The 22,670-nt window shown below is 41.5% G+C and overlaps 1 protein-coding gene across 2 annotated transcripts in view; it reads right to left on the minus strand.

The window, feature by feature from the left end:
* Nucleotides 1–22,129, minus strand: part of PKP2 (plakophilin 2) — a 42,239-nt gene extending 20,110 nt beyond the window's left edge. Inside the window, exons 1-5 of one of the 2 annotated variants that reach the window (XM_039708306.1) lie at nt 21,808–22,129; nt 14,347–14,459; nt 11,197–11,888; nt 6,624–6,762; nt 3,868–4,075 (exon numbers count right to left, since the gene is read on the minus strand). In XM_039708306.1, the coding sequence (XP_039564240.1) occupies nt 3,868–4,075; nt 6,624–6,762; nt 11,197–11,888; nt 14,347–14,459; nt 21,808–22,015 (1,360 nt within the window). In that variant the 5' untranslated portion in view covers nt 22,016–22,129. The remainder of the gene's footprint in view (nt 1–3,867; nt 4,076–6,623; nt 6,763–11,196; nt 11,889–14,346; nt 14,460–21,807) is intronic. The other variant, XM_039708307.1, reaches the window with a different exon arrangement.
* Nucleotides 22,130–22,670: the final 541 nt, after the last annotated feature.

Consider the following 22,670-nt stretch of genomic DNA (forward strand, 5'->3'; position numbering starts at 1 on the left):
GCAGCTTTCCATGGCTCTGCATTGTCCATCACCTTTTCCATTAGCAAAGCAGCACAAGCCAAGGGAAAACAAACTCACAAAAGGGATAGGTGGGAGGTGCAGAGAGTTTACAGGAGATCTGCTGGAAGACAGGAAATGCCCATTACCAAGTTTCTCTAACACTTGATAGCAAAATTTCTCATAAGAGGGAAAGCTGTTAACACTGGTTGGCTGCTACTGTCCAGGCATTAGTCACTAAACAAATCATTGAGTAATGCTACAAACCTTGTCTGCTCACAATCTCCAGGACTAATTTTAAATATAATCTTGTTGAACTTAACAGGTTCCATTATGTTCTATTCCAACAGACAATCCTTTTTAAGATCTCTTCCCTTGGAAAACAACATGTATTTCTGCTTTTCACTACAAAGACATTCATTGTTCCTCCAGCTTGCTGCTCTGAGTTTCACAGACCTCCTCCTCCACACACTGGCAGAGTATTAGTGAATGTTCCTTTCATCAGCTCATAACAAGAACAACAAAAAATGTTTCTTTTGTATCTCCTTACACTTTGAATTTAATTTCAGTTATTGTGAGCAACAGTAAAATCAAAACAAAAGCCAGCCAGAAGCAGCCCATTCCTTCTTCTGGGATCAACTCTTCAGCCTCTGAATCAGGGGATGAAAGGAAGAATGTACTTTTCTGAAGGATAGGTGAGGCTTACAGGAAAACAGACAAGCAGTCCAAAGGGCATTGCTTAGCAAAGCAGATTAAGACAGAAGGGCACAAATGCAAGGAATGGCACAAGGAAAGTATATACTTTAAAAAAACCACATTTGACATTACAGGCAGATACTTAGAATTGTCACAAGAGAATTTGAGATAGTGGTCTCACTGTAAATTTCCCCACAAAAACCCTACCTTTACCCACAGGCACTGTCTCTCTGGACTCAGAAGGATTCTCTCAGTGGTATTCTGGGTGTGGATGAAGTTGTGCACATTAGAAAATGTCTTTAGGAGTGGCTTGTTTCCTTGCACCCATGCTATATTCTTAGGAGCATAGCTTTCCCTTAGATGGTTATTTGGAAAAATGGGTGGGGTCTGCTTTTAAATTTTACATTTCTTTTAATGACAGTTCTGCTCATGCTGTAATCTTACCCGCAGGAAAAAATTTTCTTTCATTTTTTATATTTATGTTGCATGATAACAAGATCAGGAGGTTAGCTACTTCCAGGAGGCTTATCTGGCTTACCTTTAAAAGCTAATATCTTTTGGTTCTTTCATGCCACAGCCATTATACTTTCTCTTCTTCAGTATGCTCTCCAAATACTACAAAACTCCAATCCTTTCTTAGGGGCTGCAAATGAAATCCTCTCCTACAATTCAGGAGGAACCTCACTTCTTTCCTAAGAGATTTCTAAGTAGCTTGTATGCCAAAGAAAGGACAGAGCCTCTGTTTACTTTATCTGTACCTATAATTTTGTGAAGCTACCAAATTCAGTCAAATTCAGTGATCTTAGGCAGGTCTGACTCCCCCTGTGAAGAGATCATATGAGCACAGAAATTGCAGATAAACTGGGCAGCTCTTTTCTGCAGGGGGGCATTAGGCAGGCTGGCCCACAGCAGCTTTCAAACCCCTGTCATCAGCACGAAGCTGCTTTGGTGGGGCAGTGCTTTGGTGGTTTTTGTGTGTTCACAGACTGTGAGGCACATGCTGTAATCAGCATTTATCTCCACACACTTTGGTTGCTCTCAGTCTTTTCACAGCACAATACAAGGCACAGTGGCTCACTCTGTATTCCTAAGCCTGGGTCCTGAAGAAAATATAGGCCATCCAAGTATTCTTTGAGAACATGATAAAATATAGATTAATGTTAGGCAAGTGCTTGTCTGTATTAACACTGATGGTCCTCATAAACCAGTGACCTTTAAAGATAAGCTTCTGAGGCTGAGATTTACTTATCTCAAGTGCACCAGTACTGTATGTCTGACAGGTAATGAAGTACAGTATCAGAAAACTTCCATCTCAGAGTTTTAATTTCCTTTTCTCCTACAACTTCCTTATTTCATATACTTTTGTCAGGTGGAGTGCTTTGGTACCATGCTTCCCACACAGCAGCAGAAACAAAAAACTTTCCTCTGCTGAGCTTAGGCATCTTTATTATCTATTGCATGCTTTCAATCCTTGGCCAGGAGTTTTTCACTACAGTTCAATGAGGTATTATCAGGTATCAAGATGATTTTACTAATCTTTTATGGGCAAAGACATTTAGCTGAATATGATGCCATACATTTGGAAGTCCCTAATTTACAGTCAAAACAGGTAAATCATACGCATGATGAGGAAAGACAAATGGACTTCTGGTGCTGACTGGTGAAAGACCAAGTTACCTTTTCCTGGAAGTGCACACTTCAGAGAGGTTGCGTGCATAGATATGATATTCCACTAGTACTGTATGAAGTCAAAGGAATGCAAGAGGTGAAATTCATTCATCCAGACTGCCCTTTGCTCTTGTAGGCTCCTTGCAGCTTGCTAGGGAGCTGGAAGAACTGTTCAAGTGGTGGCAAAAAGTATGCCCTGGTTTCATTAAGGTACCCAGTGCACTTCCTCCTGGCTGCACATCTGGTCTTGAACAAAGTAAGAAACACTTCTCTCTTGACGTATTTTTAAAGTTGTCCTTAGCAACTGATAGGCATGAAAGCACATGATAATATTTTGCTTTACACAAGCTACATCATTCTGCTTGGCATAAATATTTTTGGTGTCTTCTTTGTTTTGTGAGTAAATATTCACATTCAGTGGCAGCAGTAATTGCTGAAAGAAGATGTTCCTTTATCCATTTCCACACTGGTGAAGGGAAAGACAGTAATATTCACAATATACATGTGAATTATTCACACATTCAATGTTTTTGTCAAAAATCATGGAACTGCTAGCAAGGAAAGAGCATTGGCTTTCTGGCCACTCTGCCACCACTCTCACTGCTTCCCTCACTGGTCTATAACAGCACAGAGAGTTGAGGCACTATACAGTAAATTACTATGTGACCCAATTCTGCAACCAATGAGTGTAAAAAACTTAAAAACATTTTAACGTTGCAGAGCTGAAGAACTGAGCTAAAAAAAAGCCAACAATACAAAGCTTTGTTCTCAAGCTTAGGGAGCAGAGTATTTCAAATACTTTAAAGAATGCAGAAATACAGAAAGTCTCAACATGTCTTTGCTTCAGGACAGGGCTGCTTGACAATTTCAGTATCTTTTCACGTACTGTTCTCTTAATACATTTTGTTCCTGGCGTCTTTAAAAACACTTGAAATAAATCCCCATCCATTTATTCATGTTTTCCATTTATAAAATATAAGCCTGCTCTTCCTTTGCATGCTAATTAGAAAGAATGTGGGTCACAAGCAGTGGAATTCCAAGAGACACACTAGGGACACATGGGACTCAGGGATGAAGCAGGAATCTGGGGCAGTGGGCTTGGTGGGGAATAGAACAAGAACTTTCTGTCCTTAGCACAGGACAAATCTGGGTGAAAGGCTTCAACAAGGAACTTCCAGTAGCTGAGCTGCTGTATAGTAGCAGGCATTAATTATGGTCCCAGGGAGCCTGACTTTCTTTTCTGGAATATCAAGGATTTAAAGCTTCCTGCAAGCACACTCACTTCATCTCTGAAGAAGCTTTAAGAGGGGAAGTTGCAGTCTCCAATCTCTTGTTATTGACTGAAAGACTGGTCTTGAGTAAGGACCTTGGAATTTTACCTTCCAGGAATTGCTTAGAGTAGGTGACAATGTTTTCGTATTTAGTCACTAAACAATCGTGTACCTCTCCCTGAAAGCTTTTGCTCTACTTAAAGCACTTCACGCTTGACTGCAGAGAAAGCACTACCTGTGATTTGCTTCTTAGTCTCTATGTCCCTGGAGTGGCGGAGCAGGCGGAGCAGGAGTGGGATCCCTTTCTGCTCTGACACTTCCAGTTTGTTGTCATTGTCCTCAAACACCAAGTTTCTCAGAGCACCACACGCTGCCCGCTGAATGTCCTCATTCTGAACCTCAAGCAGCTGTAGAAGTCTGGGGATACCACCAAGTGAGAAAACCTGTGAGGAAAACAGAGCACAGCAGAGAATTGTCAGATGCTGTAAATGACAAACTCCCCTTTCCCCCTGCTCCAGCAAAGGTTTAGTTATAGGGACTCCTTTCATTTGCTCCTATTTGAGAGACTTGAAGCACAGATCATTAATCATTTGGGCATGACTATTAACCTCTGGGCTTTTCTATGACTAATACTTAAAATCCACAACAAGGAGAGGCAACATGTTTTCATAATTAATATCAGAGAATGATACTAAATCTCTCCCAGCTTTGCCCAGATTTGTACTCTCTGACAAGACATTTAATCACTCTGCTTTTTAGCTTCCATGTTGGTGAAATGAATATTTGAGATTTAATTCTGGAACATTTATAAACAGATTTTTTTTTTCCTCAGCAACAAGCCTGATGAAAACACAGTGTTCTTCCCAATGCATGTATTGAAAGTGTATTAATACCCAATACATTATTACTAATACTTCTTAACTATGCCACACAGAGGAAGAATAGTAAAAGCAAGCATCAAAATGTAGAGCATTAAGCATTGTTAGCCAGCTATCTACTGAACTACCCACATTTAGCACAGACTGCTTTTCAGTGTTTAAATCTTCAGAAAATGAGCTTTAGGCCCCAAATGAATGAAGGACTTAAAATATGTTATTTTACAGTAGCTGTATGGAAACAAAGAGTTTGTTGTGGTAAATGAAGAATCCCATACAAACTGTGATATGACACAAGCAAGCCTGAGCTGACTCAGGAATGAATTTGCTATGGAAAGTACCTTACATTAATGTACCATTGCCAACAGTCTCCTCCAGCATCCCAAAATGCCATATGGTTTTGTGGACAAACTCACCCTTGTGCAGAATCAACAGCACATGAAAGACTCAGAAATCTGATATAAGCGTCTTAAACAGTCCAGAGTTTAATGATAAAAAGGACTCAATACAACCAGCAGGTGTTGGCAACACGAAGAAATGGAATGCAACAAAGCCTTTTGTCCGTCATGGAGTAAACTACACAGCCTGGCAGCTTCTCCTCTCATCCACCTGTACAAAAGGCACAGTTTCTTTATCCTGCTCTGCTGAGCTGATTCCCTCTGCAATCACTCAGGACTCACCTAAATGCCAGCAGAGTGGAACACAGGAATGTGCATGGTGAGGGCAGTGGTGCATAGAGCATGCTGAAGGCACATAATCCTGTTTATTGCAGTTGATCAGCCCTTTTGACACCTGTAGTTTGGTTTTTAAAGTATTTCTGCAGACTTTCTGTCACTAATTTTAAGGCATTTATAGTTCTTGTAAAAGGAGTGCTATTTCAACCTAATTTGCTGAGAATTTACAACAGCTATTGACTGGTCCTTCTAAATTTTCATTAGTAGATAAAACTCACCAAAATACTGAGAAGTTCACAGAAACAGAAAAACCACTAGACCCACAAACTCTCAAATATCAGAGAAAAATAGACAAAGAATGCAGGCTGAAAGGCTAAAAGGGGGACACAAGACCATGCCAACGTGAACAAGTCTGATGGGTACCAAACAGAACAACTCGTTACAGGATATGTGGGATGGACAGGAAAATGTAAGGCAGCCTCAGGCTGACTGCTCCAACCTGAACACTACTCAGCCACTGTTTTCCTGGGAAGCTGCCTGAGAGAGGTCTGTGCAATAACCCACTTTCAAACATCCAATTCTGAAGCTCTGTCCTCACTTTGAAGTTAAGGTTGACACCTGTACTGTTATTTTCTCCCAAAACTGACTCTGACATACCCTAAAGCAAGTAAGAAGGACAGAGAGATGTTTGGCTGTCACTGAACTGGACTGCATGCACATAATTTTGGAAGTAAGGCTGGGATTACTGAGCATATTACAAACCAAAGCAGGTGTAATAATGTCTTTTAATGGTTAAAATAAAAAATCACCTTACACTTTATTGTACAGAACTGTTAAGCAGGAGACATATTTGTTTTCAGTAGTGACATTTAAAGAAAAGGAAAAGAGAATATTTTTATTAGACCCTTTCAAAAAACTTCTAAGAGACTTAAGTTTCTTGTAAGAGAAAATTTCAAACATTGAAAATTTGGTAAATCTAAACAATGTACTAATGCATATGCACAGTTCCAATGAGCCCTTAACATTTTTGCTAATCCATGTACTTTTTTAACACATTTGTACAGTCCTAACAAACCCTGAAGCTTGGATAAGTTTGCACTATACTCAGAATTTTGGTTTTTGGGATATTTCTGCATGTGAGTCAAAAATAGGAGACAGGAACAACTATATTGACAAAAAGTTCAGACTCCATGATTTGTAAAGGCTGAAAGAATTAAGTTTGTTCAGCTGAAAAAGGGCAAACTGAGTGGGTATGCAACGAGTGGGTTCAAAACAATCTGCAGCAAAACACTTAGATGCATTTTAAAGAAAATATCTAACACCAGTATCCTATAAGATTACTCAGACTGCCTTCTTTCTTTTCATGTTGGCACATAGTGCTACAAAGTATAGAATATTGTTTTCTCTGCCTGATTGTAGCTGACAAAAGAATAATTACTTACTTTTCTCCTGGCATCTGCTTTTTGGAAGCACTCATGCTGTATGAAAGTCACTGCAGCAAGGATCCTGGGGGTGGACTGTGTGTTTTCACTCTTCAGAATGTTCACTGCACGCTCCAGGGTCATCTCCACTTCTGGGCTCCTTAAAAGTATAGACAGAGAGATCTAGTGAAGAAAGACTACAGAAAAATTATCAGTCTTGTAAAACTAGGATTTTTGTGTTTTTCATGTAACTCTAGCTTTTATTGGAAATTTTTTCCCCTTTCCAGTAGCAGAAATATCATAATGGCTTTAAGAGATACTGACATTCAGGAGGAAGAGAAAGTCAGAAATAGAAGTGTGGTTCTGGAGAAAGCAAGTCATGCTTTAAGTTATAATAACAAAATGGAACTATCAGTAGACGTTTGTATCAGTGTTTCCAACCAGTGGGTGAATGAAGAATGTGAAAGGAAGGATGAAGAAGTGGATGAGGATCAAAAGAAGGCCATAACCATGTCAGAGTGACTATTACTGGCCATGAAGATACTCTGATGTTTTCCTCAATAGTGCGAGGATTGGTTTTTTTATTTGTCCTTATGCCTTTTATCAGTGTCTTAGCTCCCAGACTACATCTATGCAGGGTTCAGAACCTCATTTTTTCAAAGAAGAAAGTTGTTCTTAAGGATTGTTTTTTTTATTTGTCCTTATGCCTTTCATCAGTGTCTTAGCTCCCAGACTACATCTGTGCAGGTTCAGAACCTCATTTTTTCAAAGAAGAAAGTTGTTCTTGTTTGAAATAGATGGGCAAAGCTATTTTTCAGGTGGGAAAAATAAGAATACCACTCATTAAACTGAGTATGTAGAGATTCTGTGGTAGAGAATATCAAAAATATGTGTCACCACTTCCCTTTCAACTTCCAACATGTTTGCTTAAATGGTGATTGTGTTAGATAACCATATAAAAAAATGGAAAGAGAGGTCACCAAACACATTTTTTCCCCAGTAAATGGAACATAAGCCAATTAATGGCACAATCAAGTGCATTAGCTCTGGGACAGGTGGTTATGCTCCCCAGACTTTTTATTTACTTTTGGTTTCAAATATGCTGCACAGTTGACAAGAATGTGAGCATTCTTTTTTTTTTTTTTTTTAATCCAGATCATTTTGTAGTAGCAGATGTGCCACCAGCCAGAAAGGGATGAGAGGGCAGTCTGTGACCACAGTGAACAAGCAGTAACTGGCAGTAATTCCCTACTGCAGATCTACCAGAATCAGAATGGTTTACTTGATAATCATCTTAGTAAATGAATCTGTAGTTAGACATTTTAGCTCAATTGCCTTTTACATTAAAATTAGCACCTGGGAAGTTAGATTAATTAAAGTTTAAACTTTAATTTTTTTTTTCTTTAAACTAAGCAGAAATATTAAATAATATTTAACAATGCTCAGAAAAGTGGAACATGGAAAATTAGCCAGATGATATTTGTTCTTTTTACTCTGTAGTGGAACTGAAAAACAGGCTTTTCAAACTTTGGTTTTAGTTACATGTCTTAAATCAGTGAAAGTTTTGAGACCAGGTTACAAACCTACATATGTGACCACGTCGACCTGTTGGACACAGCAATAATTTTGGAGCATTGTGACCAAGTTCAGTCACCTTCTGTGAGCAGCAGACATCCCCCATGTACTAAATCGTGGCATTTCACTGACCAGTGGCTGGAGAGGAAGAGAACCACGGGCTTCCCAAGGTCAAGCATGAGCTGATCCCTCAGGGCACACCAGGGAATTTATGTGGCAACTCAACCTCAGGGTGTCCCAGAGGAGTAAAAGTCCACCAGGAGCCACTGCCAGGCTGAGATGGACACATGGACAGGCAGACAGGGCATTTCTAGGTGCTGGGGTGTAGCTCTGCCCTGAGAGTGACAGCAGCTCCCCAGTCCCAGTTCCCCCTTCACGCAGCAGGCAGAGGATTTCTGTCCTGTTGTGCACTGCCATACTTGGATTGCTCTCCACTGGATAAAAATAACATTCCCTAACATTTTATCTGGCAGCAGTAAGGGATGCAGTACCATCTCTGACCCTCAATGGTATTCATAAAGCTGCAGCACCCTAACTCTTGTCAAAATAAATAGAATTTGATGCAAAGATTCCATTCCCACCCTTGAAGTATTTACAGGCAAACTTAATTAGCTCTGTGGCTGACTGACACATGAAGAGACACCAAGCAAATGGTCAGCCAGGCAGAGGCTGTTCAACAGAACAATGATTTGACAGATTCTGACTTCAGCTTAATTGCCAAAGTATACCAGTTTTGAGACAAATACATTTTCTGGTAGCTTTCAGCACATTTAAAGGTCAGATTTTGCAAGCAGCCATTTCTCAGACAGCTTCAGGTTGAACCTCTCTCTTTTCTAAGCTCTTAATCATTAGGATGCTCTTAACTGATTCACTTCACCAGAAGATACAGAGATAGCATCTCTGTACTTTGATTTTTTCGTACTTTGCTTTCATAGCATGAACTAATTCTTTTACAGGAAGTTTGAAAATGCATTTGTGATACGTTTCCAATGCTGTATACAGCTTTAAACTTACACAACTATTTTACATTCTCTTAATTCACTTGGAAAGACTTAAATTGTGGCCTGCATTAAAAAAAGGCACAGGTTTCTGGAAAAATTAAATTATTACAACAACAAGCTTATCTTTTTTCTCCCCTTTAAATTACTAAGGGAGCAACAAGTAAGGTAGCAATATGTCAGATAAATGCAACCTTCAAATAAGAGAATGAGAAATAACAAGAAAACTGAGAGTGCCTGCAAATTCCTTGAACTGAGAGAACTTCTGGCAAACATTGAACCTAAAAACTGGCACTTAAGGAATTATGCCATCACAAAGATTTCCAGCAGATCACAAATCTGCCATCTGAGTTAACATGGTCACATTAAAGCCACTTCTGCAAGGATTCAAGATTGATTTTTACATCTGAAGGTATTAAAATATTTTGGTTGATGCTTGTACAGACAGACAACCAGACTCCAGTGTCTGCACCTGCAAAAGAAAAGCCAAAATTGCTCCTACATGTAATTCAAGATAAAAATTGTTGGTTGTGGCTCAGAAATGCATTCCAGAATGTGCCAAAAGTTTAGCAGATTATTAAATCAAAGGGATACATGTTTGTAAATTGTCTTACTGAAAAACAAAGTCCTCCCTACTGAAAAACAAAGCCAGGCATCTATTTTCAGTATTACTACTCCATTACTATTTATAAGCCTGTACACTTATAAGTAAACGTATTTAATGTCAGATCTCCTAAGTCCTACATCACCCAGAGATGAAAATTTCTATTAAGAGCAGAAGTAAGCATAATACCATATATGTTTGCAAATATAATCATAACATACAACATATAGTTGACAACAAAAAATACCTGATCTGCACATAGCAGTGATATCAGGTGATGCCTTTTCTCACAAAGCAAGAAACTCAGAAAAAGAGAAAAGATAGGTCTTCAGAAAAATGAACTTAACAGCTACACAGTTATGGGGAAAAAATGCCATTTCTTAATAATACTGTTGTAAATTACACTACAATTAACTTAAACAGAAATTTTAGGATGGTTATTTGAATTGTGAAACAACAGCAAAAACCAGAATCAACATGCAACCTTCTCCTGTATACCAAGTGGCTTGTTCTGTCCACTGAAAAGTAACAGCTCTAGAAACACTCAGAATTATTCTAAAATGAAAAGATATTCACTCCTGAGGGGAAATTCAGAAATAATGAGATTTCTCTTTTGAAAATGGAACAGATTTAAAACATTCTGAAATCTTGTCTGGGAAGGAATTTTTGTGGGGGAAGTAATTTTGGGAAAAAATCCAAACAACCCTTTCCACTATTTTAAACAATTTTCATGAAGTCTAGGGGCAGATTTGGGACTTTTTGGCATGTACCTAACAGAGTTTCAAATTAAGATAACTCCCTCAGAGCATGTAGGATCTCATGGTATTGGGAAGCTCTGGGGTCTTGGGATTCAGAGCAGTTTGTGTTTGTTCTAGGGAGGGATGGTGCTACAGAGCTAAGCAAAAATTCTGCCCGTGTTTTACCTGAAGTTTACAAAAACCTAAGAGGTGTCCTTGAAACCATGGAGGATTTTTAACTGGAAATTGTCATTGTGCCAGAAGCTGTCCCACTGGTACTTTTCTGACCTGTTCCCGTGAGAACCAGCACTGATAAGAGTATGGGCTTTTGTGAGCAGAATATTTGGCAATACAATTTTGTGTATTGTGACTTAGGTTGTAAAGTACTCAGTGACTGTTTCATGTTTCTTGATAAAGTTAACTCTTGGCAAAAGGGGGTCCCAAACTTCAGCAGAAGGTGTATATCTTGCACTGTACATACACATACATTTTTTCTCCCCTTTCCTCCGTTGCACTGGATGTGGCTTTTTAAAAGCCAATCTACTTTCTGCCTTCTCTGCACTGATATTTCATGCATGGTGCTGGCTGTTGAACCAAAGGCTATGAGTTTACTTTCTAACAAGCATGTTCTTGTCAGCTGTGAGAGCCCAGAGCCAAAGCAGCTCCTGCACTGTGCTTACCCCAGCTGAGATCCATTGAGGGTCGCTTGCTCGCTCTGCAGGAAACCATTTCTCCCAGCTGCAGCCACAGCAGCTGTCACTGGCATCCTCTTCCCATCCGTTTCTGCAGTGACACTGGCTATGGAAGCTGGCTGGGACGCCTCCCTCCTGCTCTGGGTGTTTCTGAAGGCGGTTTGGTAGAAGCTGGACCTCACAGACTGCCTGTTCTGAGACAAGCGGGACGCGGTCGGGGACCTCACTTGTCCCATGGCGCTCTCCGAGGCCAGGTAGTTTTCCTTCTCCAGAAGGTTGCTCATGCTGCGGCTGTTGCCAGGCTGGTGGTACAGAGGGACAGCGGGGCTGGGGTAGGCACCGTCAAGGAGAGCATCGCTGGCAGCCCCCGTGTGCGACTGCCTCTTGAAGGAGCGTCCCCTGTGCACGGAGTCGCGCAGGGTGTACCCGACGATCTCGGAGCGAGCGTATCTCGGCGGCACAGTCCCGCTGGATCTCAGGCCATCTCCGTGCCTCACGGAGAACCCAGCTGAAATCCCTCCGTCGTAGTGAAAATCGTTGGGCACGTACGCCAGCCTTTCTGGATTTCGCTGGGGAGAAACCTCCAGTCTCTTCAGAGGCTGCCTCTGAGCCCTCTCTTCCATCGTCCTGTAAGCAATCCTTGTCCCCCAGCCATTGGTGTAAGAGGATGGGGAGGCAACCTGCTCCAGGGGGCACGAAACAACAGGAGACACAGTAAGGTGACAGCAGCAGAGAAACCAAACCAAGAGAAACCAAACCAAACGAAGTAAAGGAACAAATTCTACAGTCTGCTCTCAGAATCACAAAAAAATACGTGAACGTTGCCAAAATTGTGCATCAAATGGGATTCTGCCACACTTCTTGGTACCTCCCTCATGAAGGCAAGAAGAAGTACAGTCTAAACATCAGGAGACAAAGGCTAAGCATCCTGTCTTCTGTCATGAACTCAAAACAGTTGGATAAGCCAATTAAGCCAGGTAATGAACAGAATGATTAATAATGGAGATTCTTCTGTTGCAATTCCTTGGGGATTAACACCAACATCTGCTACTAGAGCTAAATTCAAGGCTGTCTAATAGAAGAAAATTAATCAGATACAAAAATTTTTATACTGAAGTGTTTTGATATTGATAATAACCTTATTAATATAAAGTTATTTAGCACTTGAGTTCATTTGTGGTAGGATCTAGTAAAAAGAGATAGTCCCTTCTCTGTTTGTTTAGCCTCTTAAAAATTAAGGAGACTGTATAACATTCCAATAAAATTAAAATTACTATTTCACAAGCTCAATGACTTCCCTAATTCTACAGTTGCAATTTTAGGTTGTTTTTTCTTCCTATACCTAATGGGGAGAGACTGCATTAGATCATAATCTGGCTTTGCAATTTTGTCTTTTCTAAACCAAACAAATCCACTGCAGTCAACCTTTCTTTGTTGACTATCTATGTTCAAGATTCTTAGTTTTAGGTACTGTTTGAGGCCTCTTGATTTTTACACTTTTTTCTTGTACTCTGTATTGGACTGCATACTCCATTCAAAACCTTCCAGAAATAAATCCACTTGGGACACTACCTGGCCTTGAAATAGAGGAGTCATGGACCAATTTTTAAAAAAATCAGTAAGCATAGGGGCATACAACCATAAGAGAAAACTCCATATCTCCACAGTGTGTTAAAGTTTAGAAATATTAAAGACATTTTTTAAGGTAAATGGAGAAGTTTTGACAAGCTTTTAAGTGAAGAAACAGTGCTCAGCAGATAGATGCCAGACTGAATTCCCTTAATTTCACTATTGAGGAGATCCTGAGGGTGATAGTTGACTCACAAAAGGAGTAAAGGTTATAGAAACTAGCAGGCTCAGGCAAAGATCATTGGATATATCTGTTTATTCTACAGAAGTTATGCAAGGATATCTTTACCTGTTGTTTGGGGATAATTAACATTTTTTGTGAAGTACTAGACCTTGTAGCTTTTCCCAGCTTTTACACTTTTTTCTCTTTTCTCCCCACCCCCTGCCTGGTAAACTGTATTATTTTCTTGTGATTCCTATGTCACCTCCACTTTTCCTCTTGTGGCTGCCTTATAGAAGGAATGAATTCAGGTCAAATGTTATGGACTGCAGGACAGGTGAGAATAGAGGGTGGGAGGACAGAGAATGAAATGCGTTTAGGTAAATGCTTCTGTCTCTCCCTATACAGAGTTAGAGCTGCTTCACTGACTGCTCAAAAGCTGGACTATTGCTTTTAATGACAAAAAGCCATTCTCGAGTAGTCTAAAATTAGGAAAGAATTGCCCCCTTCATGCATAGTTATTTACCAAATAAATGTTCTTGTTCTCAAGCCAAAATGCTTTCAGTTTACTAAACTGATTGTGCAGGAGCATTGCTACCAAGCTGTGATAATTTCCCAGTCGCTCCTTCAAATAGGTCCAAAACCAATTATGAGCTGTGTCAAAAACCCTGCAGAAAACCAATTATTTATCTCGGCATTCAGGCCATGACCCCAACCAAAACTGGTCAAAATTACAAGAGAATTTATGATTAGATGGTTTAGAAACAGCATTGTATTGCAAGGACTGTACTGCTGGAATTCTTATAATGATAAAACAGGTTACAATAGGAGTATTTAAAAATATAAGGAACCACTCTACATTCTGAAAACTAAAGTATTTGTGAAGCTAAAGCAATCTGTTTTGCTTTGGTTTTGGATGCTTAATTCTGTTTGCCTGGGCAGCCTGGCCTCTGGCCACCCTGAGGTACAGATGTGCCGGCTGAGCTGCTGTCTGGAGGGAGGGATGATGATCTGACTTGTCACAGCCTTTGCCTCAGTGGAGTGTAAATATGATTTTTCATTTTCTACCCTGATGCCAATTCTCACAAACCCAACAGCACTGCAAACAGCCCATCTGTGTGATTGGCTTGAATTTGGCTACTGGGCTCTGAAGTCATTGGAAGGAAGAGAGAACACAAAGAGATTTCATTGTAAAACCCTCATTTTCTAAAAATCAGGTTTTAAGAAGAAAATGAACAAGCAAACAAACCTTGTAACACCATCTAAATGTTATCATTTGTGGCAACAAAATGAATAAGCTATGTGTGTGATACTATTTTTATTTCTACTCATTGTCTTGCTTTCCTCACCTGGTTTGCCTGGTAATATGAGAAACTGTAGGGAGACCTTGGTGCAAAATCATTCTCAGTGATCCCCATGTTATAGACACGCTCTGGTACACTGGATGCACGGTGCAGGCTGCCTGGAACCAAAGATTAACATCAGTAAGGTCTCACCAAAACACGGCATTCTTATAAAGGATGGTACATAACACTGGTAGCAGTCAGCACTGACATTTATGTAAGCTGAAAATTGAACAGGGAAATGATGGAGGGATATTTGCATTTTCCTGAGGATACAAGCCATTTTTTTTCCAGTTCCCTATGTACTTTGCTTAAGAGTTATTTTTAGCTTTTAGGAGTCCAGTGACTCCTGCAGCTATGAAAATTGTTTTAACAAAGCAAGCTGATATTTTAAATATGCCAGATAACGAACTGATTAAGTCCTGAGAAACAGTATCACCGAACTAAGAACACTTATTTTTCACTGTAACCACTCTGAATGAACATGCAAATATATAAATGCATGGTTTACCCTGGCTGACAATGACATGCAAAGTACTCAAGGGATGAAAAAATTGCAGCTGTAGATTGGAGCTGAGAAACACAGGTTGGTGTCTATGTCTGTTACTGTGCATACTAGAGGTGCAGATTTCACTATGTAAACAGTTTGTAAACTGCTTGTAAACAAACTGCACACACTGAGTATTTCAGCACACACTCTTTATTTAGATTGGTGTCCGTGTCTGTTACTGTGCATGCTAGAGGTGCAGATTTCACCACATAAACAGTTTGTAAACTGCTTGTAAACAAACTGCACACACTGAGTATTTCAGCACACACTCTATTTCACAGCTGTCTGTCTGCCTCAGCTGCTGCTTTTTCTTCTCCCTCAGGTGCTAATTTAATGGCAGTGTATTGGAGCAAATAATGCTTCACTCTTCTCAGTGCTCCACCCAAGCAGCACAAAGAGTCTGTGAACAAACTCCACGGCTCATGGTGCTGTAAAGTTGGGTTGTGCACAGGCACATCAAATCTGCACCTGAAAGGTACACCAATCCTACAAATAATATCAAAGATCCACATCTTATTTGGTTATCTGCTCTCTTTTGTTTTCCATGACCCAGCTCTGAAAATAGAGCAGCACATTGTGATTATTTCTTCCAGTAAAACCCCAAAGAGGCCCACAAAACCTTCAGGCTGTTCCTTTTTTTCACTCTTTTCATTTTCAAAGAGTGAGTGCTTCTATTAATGAAACTTTTTAAAGCAACAGATATTAATGAAATAATTATTTATGAGATTCCCATGTTACTATAAGAATCTGCACACAGGAATGTAATTAACACAGGTTTAAAGAGGTGAAATAGAAGTTGAAAGCAAGACCTCAAATCAGCCATAAATGAGCCTACTAGGCTGAACAGGTAATACTGGTCAATAAAGAAGCTAACTGGCCATCAATTTCCAAAACAGCAAATATTACCTGAGACACTACAGAGAAGAAATCTAAAGAATGCTGACTTGCCCAAACTGCTGAAGATCAAATTTGTGTATCCCGTAATACAGTAAAATGCAATAAAATATAATGGCAGAATGTGATAATTTGAGGCCTAATTCAAACATAAGTTGCAATTATTTTGCTTGTATAATCATACTTTCCAATTCTCTCATTGTGGCAGATTTAAACATGTATTAGGTGATTTGTTAGGACACATTCACAGTTACTTTTTGTCATGGGAGTGGAATGGTGCAGCTTGGTCAAACTCATGATTTGGATTGTAATAATTCCTTCCTGACATTACAAGGTTACCATAGCCCAAGGGTTACCTGAGCACATGAGAAAGAGGCAGGAGTAAATTGTTCTCTTATACTGCAAAAAATTCACAGAAATGTGCACCAAAATCCCAAATTGACAGATTTATATGGATGTCTCACTTGTGTCATATAATTCCCATAGCAATGTACTATTTCAGGTGCCCAGTAAGAGTCCATCTCAGCTAAGGGCTGGCTTTTTAAAGATTCACTTTCTTCATTGCTGCATATTGAAGGACTTTCATACAATAAATAATGAAATATAAATACCCATAAATTTCTGTTTCTTTACAGTTTGTATTTTTTTTCCTGTTTACTGTACTTAGTGAGAAAGTGTTCTCAGTTATGTCCTTAGGGCATAAAAGCCCTTTCAGCAAGTAACTTTTGTATATTTTAGATAACTCTAAGCTTGTATTTATTAAAAATAAAAATACAAAAAAGAGGACAAGTTAAAAATAACAAGACTGTCCCTTAAGTGGCTGAGGATAAACTACATATCTAATACTTCCCTCCTAGAAAAACAAAACACAGTAAATCAAAAATTGTACCATGCAGTTATCTTTCAAGCATTCCCTTTTTTCTACCTTGTGAAATTATCCATCAGTAAATTTTTTTCTCTTGCAGAGACAAACACAGTATTTGTCAACCTATAGAATTTCACTTTGCAGTTATGTCTTGCTTGCTCTTATCACATCAGTAAATTACTTTGCTGGCCTTTTACCTGCAGATTTATCAGGCAGACATAAAAGGCATGGTTTTTACTGTGTGCTGGTTACTTGTGCCAAAAGTCAGTGTGGTAAAGGAAAAAGTGGGAACTGAAGTGCTGTGCCTTTCCAAATTATAGATGCAGAATAGGCGACCTCACCAAAATTTGCCTGTGCCAGTGAGGTTTCCCTCAGTTTATTTTCACTGTACTACAAAAACCTTACACACTCAGTGCAATGTTTTGTTGTTTGATTTTAAAAAGCCAAGAGTTATTATTTTTAAAATTTATATTATATTCTTTTTTTACTCTTAGGACTAATAGTCTCTGACTGTGGTTCTCAGTGTTTTAAGTCTCACAAAAACTCTCTCCTCAGGAAATAAGCACACGATCCAGTTACTCATCCACAGGGGACCAACACTATTTGAGAGGCCATAGGACACCACACTTGATTTCCAGCAGCCAGTCAGGAAAAAATGGGTTTGCTGCAGGCCCTGCATCATGTCTGTCAACCCATAAGGGTATTTTGGACAACTCAGGCATCTCAGTCAGCATCAGACACCCATGTGTGGGCAACTGAGTGGAACTGCTTATCAGTTCCCTCTCTGCTGTCAGTATGAACTAAACCAGCCGAGGAACACCTTGGATGTGGTCAGTGGAGGAGGCAAACTGAGCCCCTCTGCTCCTCTCCACACCTAAAATAAAAGCTGTGAAGAAGTCACCTGATATTGCAACAGTTACAAGAAAATTCTGAGACCAGAAAAAATAATTCCAGTGTCAGGAGGCAGCAGGCTGTACAGATGACTGAGTGGAAATCCCATCTGTCTCCAGAGACTCTTCTCAAGGCCCCTTGCTCCCCTGGAGGTGACAAGCCCAACACCTCCCAAAGCCTTGGAAATTTCTCCCCAGCAATCACTGCCTATGGCTGCAGACAGACCACCCCAATGTTTGCTTTGCTTTCAGAAACAACAATGACAAGAGGCATCCCTAAGATATCTGGTAGATGAAAAAGCCAATTATCTCCACTAAGGAGCTGGGTGTGTCAAATCCCCCTTAAATCACGGACAGGGATAACTCTCTGATGTGAGTCTTCTTCAGCACTTTCGTGTTTGAATGGATACCATGAAAGCCAAATTTTGGCTTTGAACTTCTCAGTGCAGTCATCAGTGTGGCTGTACCTGTACACATCAGTGGAATAGGACCTGAGGGACTGTCACACACCCGGAGTGCCCCCTGGCCAGTGCTCATTGCCCACTCCTGCTCAGGGCACCTGGGTGGTCACCTCCCCAAGGGGACTCCTCAGCACTCCTGGGCTGGCACCCTTCCATCCCTTGTTACACTTCAGCACTCAGGATGGACTGAGATGATGACATTTAATAATGGCATATCAAAACCATCACTGAATCCCTTCATCTCCAGATCAAAGAGCCTTCCTTTTGATTGTACTCCTTCACCACTCTGCCAGCACGTGCCTGGTCCCAGGGGAGTTTTTCTAACATTTTGTGTTGGTTAGGACATTTACACAAGGGTTCAAATTTAAGAAAAAGATTTCTCCTGGCTCAGAAAGCAGAGGAATGTAACAACACCAACAAAAATTGAAAGTCAATACAGATGTGTTTTCTACTTCCTTATCCCAGCGAGATAGAAAATTACTATGGAACAGTCAACATGCCAGCAAAATAGAAAGCTAAGGACAAAAAGTGCCCTGAATCCCTAAAAGCAACTGTTACAAGAAAATACTATGAATTTTAAAAATTATTAAATGTGAGGAATAAATAAGTCTCTGATTTCTATCATCTTATATCTGATGCTGTTTATTTGGAAATCACATAAGATTGAATTCTGCTTTTACTTTTTGTTTGATTGGGTTTTTTTAATAAACACACTGTGTTTATAAAACTTTTTAGAAAAATAATCAGTACACACAAAACAGTTCATCAGGACATTTGGTTTTGCTTGGTTTTGTGTCATACATTACTCAATTTTGCCCTCATTTTTTACAGTCAGGATCTGATAAGGATGCCTTAAAGAGCCAATCAAAACCCAAAAGGAACAAGAGGAGAGGCAAGTGGACTCAGAATGAAGTTTAAAAGTTTGCTAAAATGTACATGAAATAAAAACAGCATGTGCAACAAAACACGAGTCATTAAAATCTCTGATTCCAAATGCCACTTTTCCTTTGATAAGGTGAAACTACCTACCATTGTATTTCCATTCCTAAATAGCATCCAGAAATTTGATATGACTGCTTTAGTTGTTCAAAACTTTTAAGGGCAGCACAATCTTTAATTTATAAAGGCTCAGCAGTGGGTAAACTGGACAAGTTGCAGCTGTTGTTGAACTGCTTGAAAAGCTATTAACAATGCTTGACAACATCTTGAAAAGAGTTGAGCACATGTGTAACCTCATTCCTTTGGCAGCAGGTGGAATCCTCGAATCTGAAGGTTACTGAATTTCTATTATTAGAAAGAAACACACCTTCTAAAAGGGGGAAAAGGGCATGAAATAACAAACAGTATGGGGGTAGGAGGAAAAAAAAATTTCCATATAAAAGTAGTGCTGAAGGCTAAGCAGACACCTCTAATTTGAAACTGTAGAGGGAAATTATGTTGGCTGACAAATTGATTCTTGTGGCTTCAAAGTTTCAGTAGAGCATAGTATAGCCAGAGTATAGTAGAAAATACTATAGAAAATAAAATATAGTTTCAGTAGAAAATGGGTGTGCACCGATGACACTGGGCAAGAACTTTTCCTGCCACTGATTTTTCACACCCAGTGGTTATGTGCTTGGCTAATTTTAGGCATGCATGTGAACACTGTGGCTCGGTATGCACTAAGTACCTTGCTGAGCAGAGTCTGAAATACTCCTACAGACAGGACAGTTATGTCACAGGGGACTGCTCCTGCTTCCTCTAAATCTTTGTAATCCTCCTCTGAAACTGCAAACAATGAAAGAACCTTGAATGTAGCCAGAAAAGGGCTGTAATTCACAGAAAGGGATGCTTTTGCATGTAAAAAAGGCATATTTTTTAAAAGTTCCCTACACATCAGAATTCTAATGTTTCTGAAAGCATGGTCCATTTTTGAGCAAGTCTGTATAGAAAGCACATTGGGACACACATGCAAGTTTATGTATATTTTTCAGGAAAGTCAACATGTGAAATGCAACACTGGCTATGATTCACATTGTATATATATAAGATCTAGACAGATATACATGTATTATACACATGTATACATTAATGGAATGCATTTCAGTTTTCATTTTTTTTCTGAGTTTTACAATGGGACTAAAAATTGTACAGCAACTTGTCCATAAAACTATGTTTGAAAGAAAAAAAGTTAATTTTTTGCACGAACAAGACAAGTTACAGACATGCCATTTTCCACTCCTTATCACGAAGTTTAAAAGTTTTGGTGTCTCAGAAATGCAAGGGCATCAAATACTTGACCTTTAGAAAAACAAAGCAAACGAAGATAACTATCCCCAAATATGTCAGCTCTGTTAATGTACTCCAGAGAATCCAGGATGTCTTGAGAGCAGGGGAACTCTGTTTTCATAGTGTTTTATGCATGGTTTGGAGACATGATCTCAGATTCATGACACCGTATCACTTTTAAACTACTCTTAAAAAGCTTTCTCTGCTGAGAGAAAAAGAAATTAAGCAACCCAAAAGTGTTTAGAATCCGTATTTAAATTACAGCAGCCAAACAAAGGACTTGCATGGACTTGCAAGGACTAAGCACATTGCACACCTGTTTATGTGATTTGTACAACTGATTTCTAGGAGCAGAAATTTTGTCCATTTTTCGTCCATTTTTGCCATGAGCTGTTTTTAAAAATCGTGGCCAGTCAATGAACAAGAAAATATTTGTCTGACTCTTAAGATAGATGAGTGAAGCATGGTTATAAGGACTTTTGTCTCACAGCTTTTAGCAAATGAAAGGTGACAACTTCCTTAAGGACAATGGAGCAGCAGGGCATGTAGTCTGCAAGTCAGTCATATCTTCCCTTTTAAAAACAAAATTAAAGTTCCATGGTACATAAAGTTTTCTTGAGTGGTTAAGACTAAACCCCTCGAGTATCTTGCCTTTAACCCTCAGCACCTGGCAGTCACCCTGTGGCACAAGGTGTGGCTGCAGATTTCCTGACGGGTTTGGCCTTCTGGCTACAAGATCTGGGAAGCGAGGGATGATTGACGTCAATTTGCAGCACGCATGTCAAAGAACTGGGTAAATAATGTCCGATAGCATTATCGTTCTGTGCTTCCCATTCATGCCTTTCCTAGACTTACTTTTCCAAACTTTTTTTTTTTTTTTAATTGCACGGTTGAACAAGGCAAAACTTTTGCTACTATTTTTTTTTTTCTATTTTACTTCGCAAACAGGAGCAGTGGGTAAAACTAAAGGCATTAAAATAAGCACATGGAGCGGCTGCTGGATTAGGAGAATTCCAGCTCGGTTCCCGTCTCGGGCAGCGGAGAGCCTGGAGCGGCCCCGGCGCACCCCGAGTCACGGCGGGGGCTGGCAGGGAGAAACTCCCGACTCGCGGCGGTGGGAAAACAGTGAAAGAAGAGGCGACAGAGCCACGAGTTTGATTTCCTGACCGAGCAGTCCGCACGCCCCAGGGCTGGGAAGCCGCGGACACGGAGCCAGCTGGGGTCCCTTCCCGGAACCGTGTCCCGGGTTCCATCCCGGGGCCGTGTCCCTGGTCCGTTCACGGGGCCGTGTCCCGGGTCCCTTCCCAGGGCCGTGTCCCTGCTCCCATCCCGGGGCCGTGTCCCGGCTCTCCTCCCGGAACCGTGTCCCTGGTCCCTTCCCAGGGCCGTGTCCCTGCTCCCATCCCGGGGCCGTGTCCCGGCTCCCATCCCGGGGCCGTGTCCCGGGTCCCATCCCGGGGCCGTGTCCCTGTTCCCATCCCGGGGCCGTGTCCCAGCTCCCATCCCGTCTCCGGAGAGCATCGCGGGGCGGGCACTCACCATTGTACAGCGAGCCCCGGCTCTTCCTGGCCAGCGTCTGCTGGACCTGCCGGTGGATCCGCAGCGCCTTCTCCTCCCCGGCGCGATCTCCCGACAGCTTCAGCCGGTCCTCGGAGGGCAGCGCCAGGCTGGAGCTGTCCAGCTCGCCCAGGATCTGCTGGCCCAGCACGGTGCGGATGTAGCCCTGCTCGGGCCCGCGGCCGGCCATGGGCACGGCCGGGCTGCGCTCGGCTCCGCGGACCTGTTGCGCCTCCGCCGCTCCCGCAGCGCCGGGCCCGAGCGGCGGCCAGCGCGCCCCGCCCGCCGCACAGGTGCCAGGCACGGCCCCCGGCCCGCCCCGCCCCCGGGGACCGGCCATCCCCTCCCCTGCTCCGGCCCTGCCGCTATTCCGCACCCCTGCCCTGCCCGCCGGGGGAAAGGGTCCGGCGGGGCTGCCCTGCACGGCACAGCCCAGCTCGGCACGACACAGCACGGCACAGCCCGGCACAGCCCAGCCCTCGCCAGCGGGGAGCGGCCGCCGCCTCCGGGAAGCGCCGCCTGTCCCCGTCCGTCCTCCCGCCGGGGCAGTGCCGGAGCGGCCGGGGCTGAGCTCCCGGGGCCGCGATCGCGCGTTTGTGTTCGTGTGTTTGTGTGTGTATTTGTGTGTTTGTGTGTGTGTGTGTTTGTGTTGTGTGTTTGTGTGTGTATTTGTGTGTGTGTGTTTGTGTGTGTGTGTTTCTGTTTGTGTCGCACCCGGAGCGGCCGGGGCTGATCTCCCGGGGCCGATCTCCCGGGGCCGCGATCGTGCGTTTGTGTTCGTGTGTTTGTGTGTGTATTTGTGTGTTTGTGTGTGTGTGTGTTTGTGTTGTGTGTTTGTGTGTGGA

The sequence above is a fragment of the Passer montanus genome, unplaced genomic scaffold (genome assembly GCF_014805655.1).
Source record: "Passer montanus isolate IOZ18808 unplaced genomic scaffold, ASM1480565v1 scaffold20, whole genome shotgun sequence".
Taxonomy (NCBI): Eukaryota; Metazoa; Chordata; class Aves; order Passeriformes; family Passeridae; genus Passer; species Passer montanus.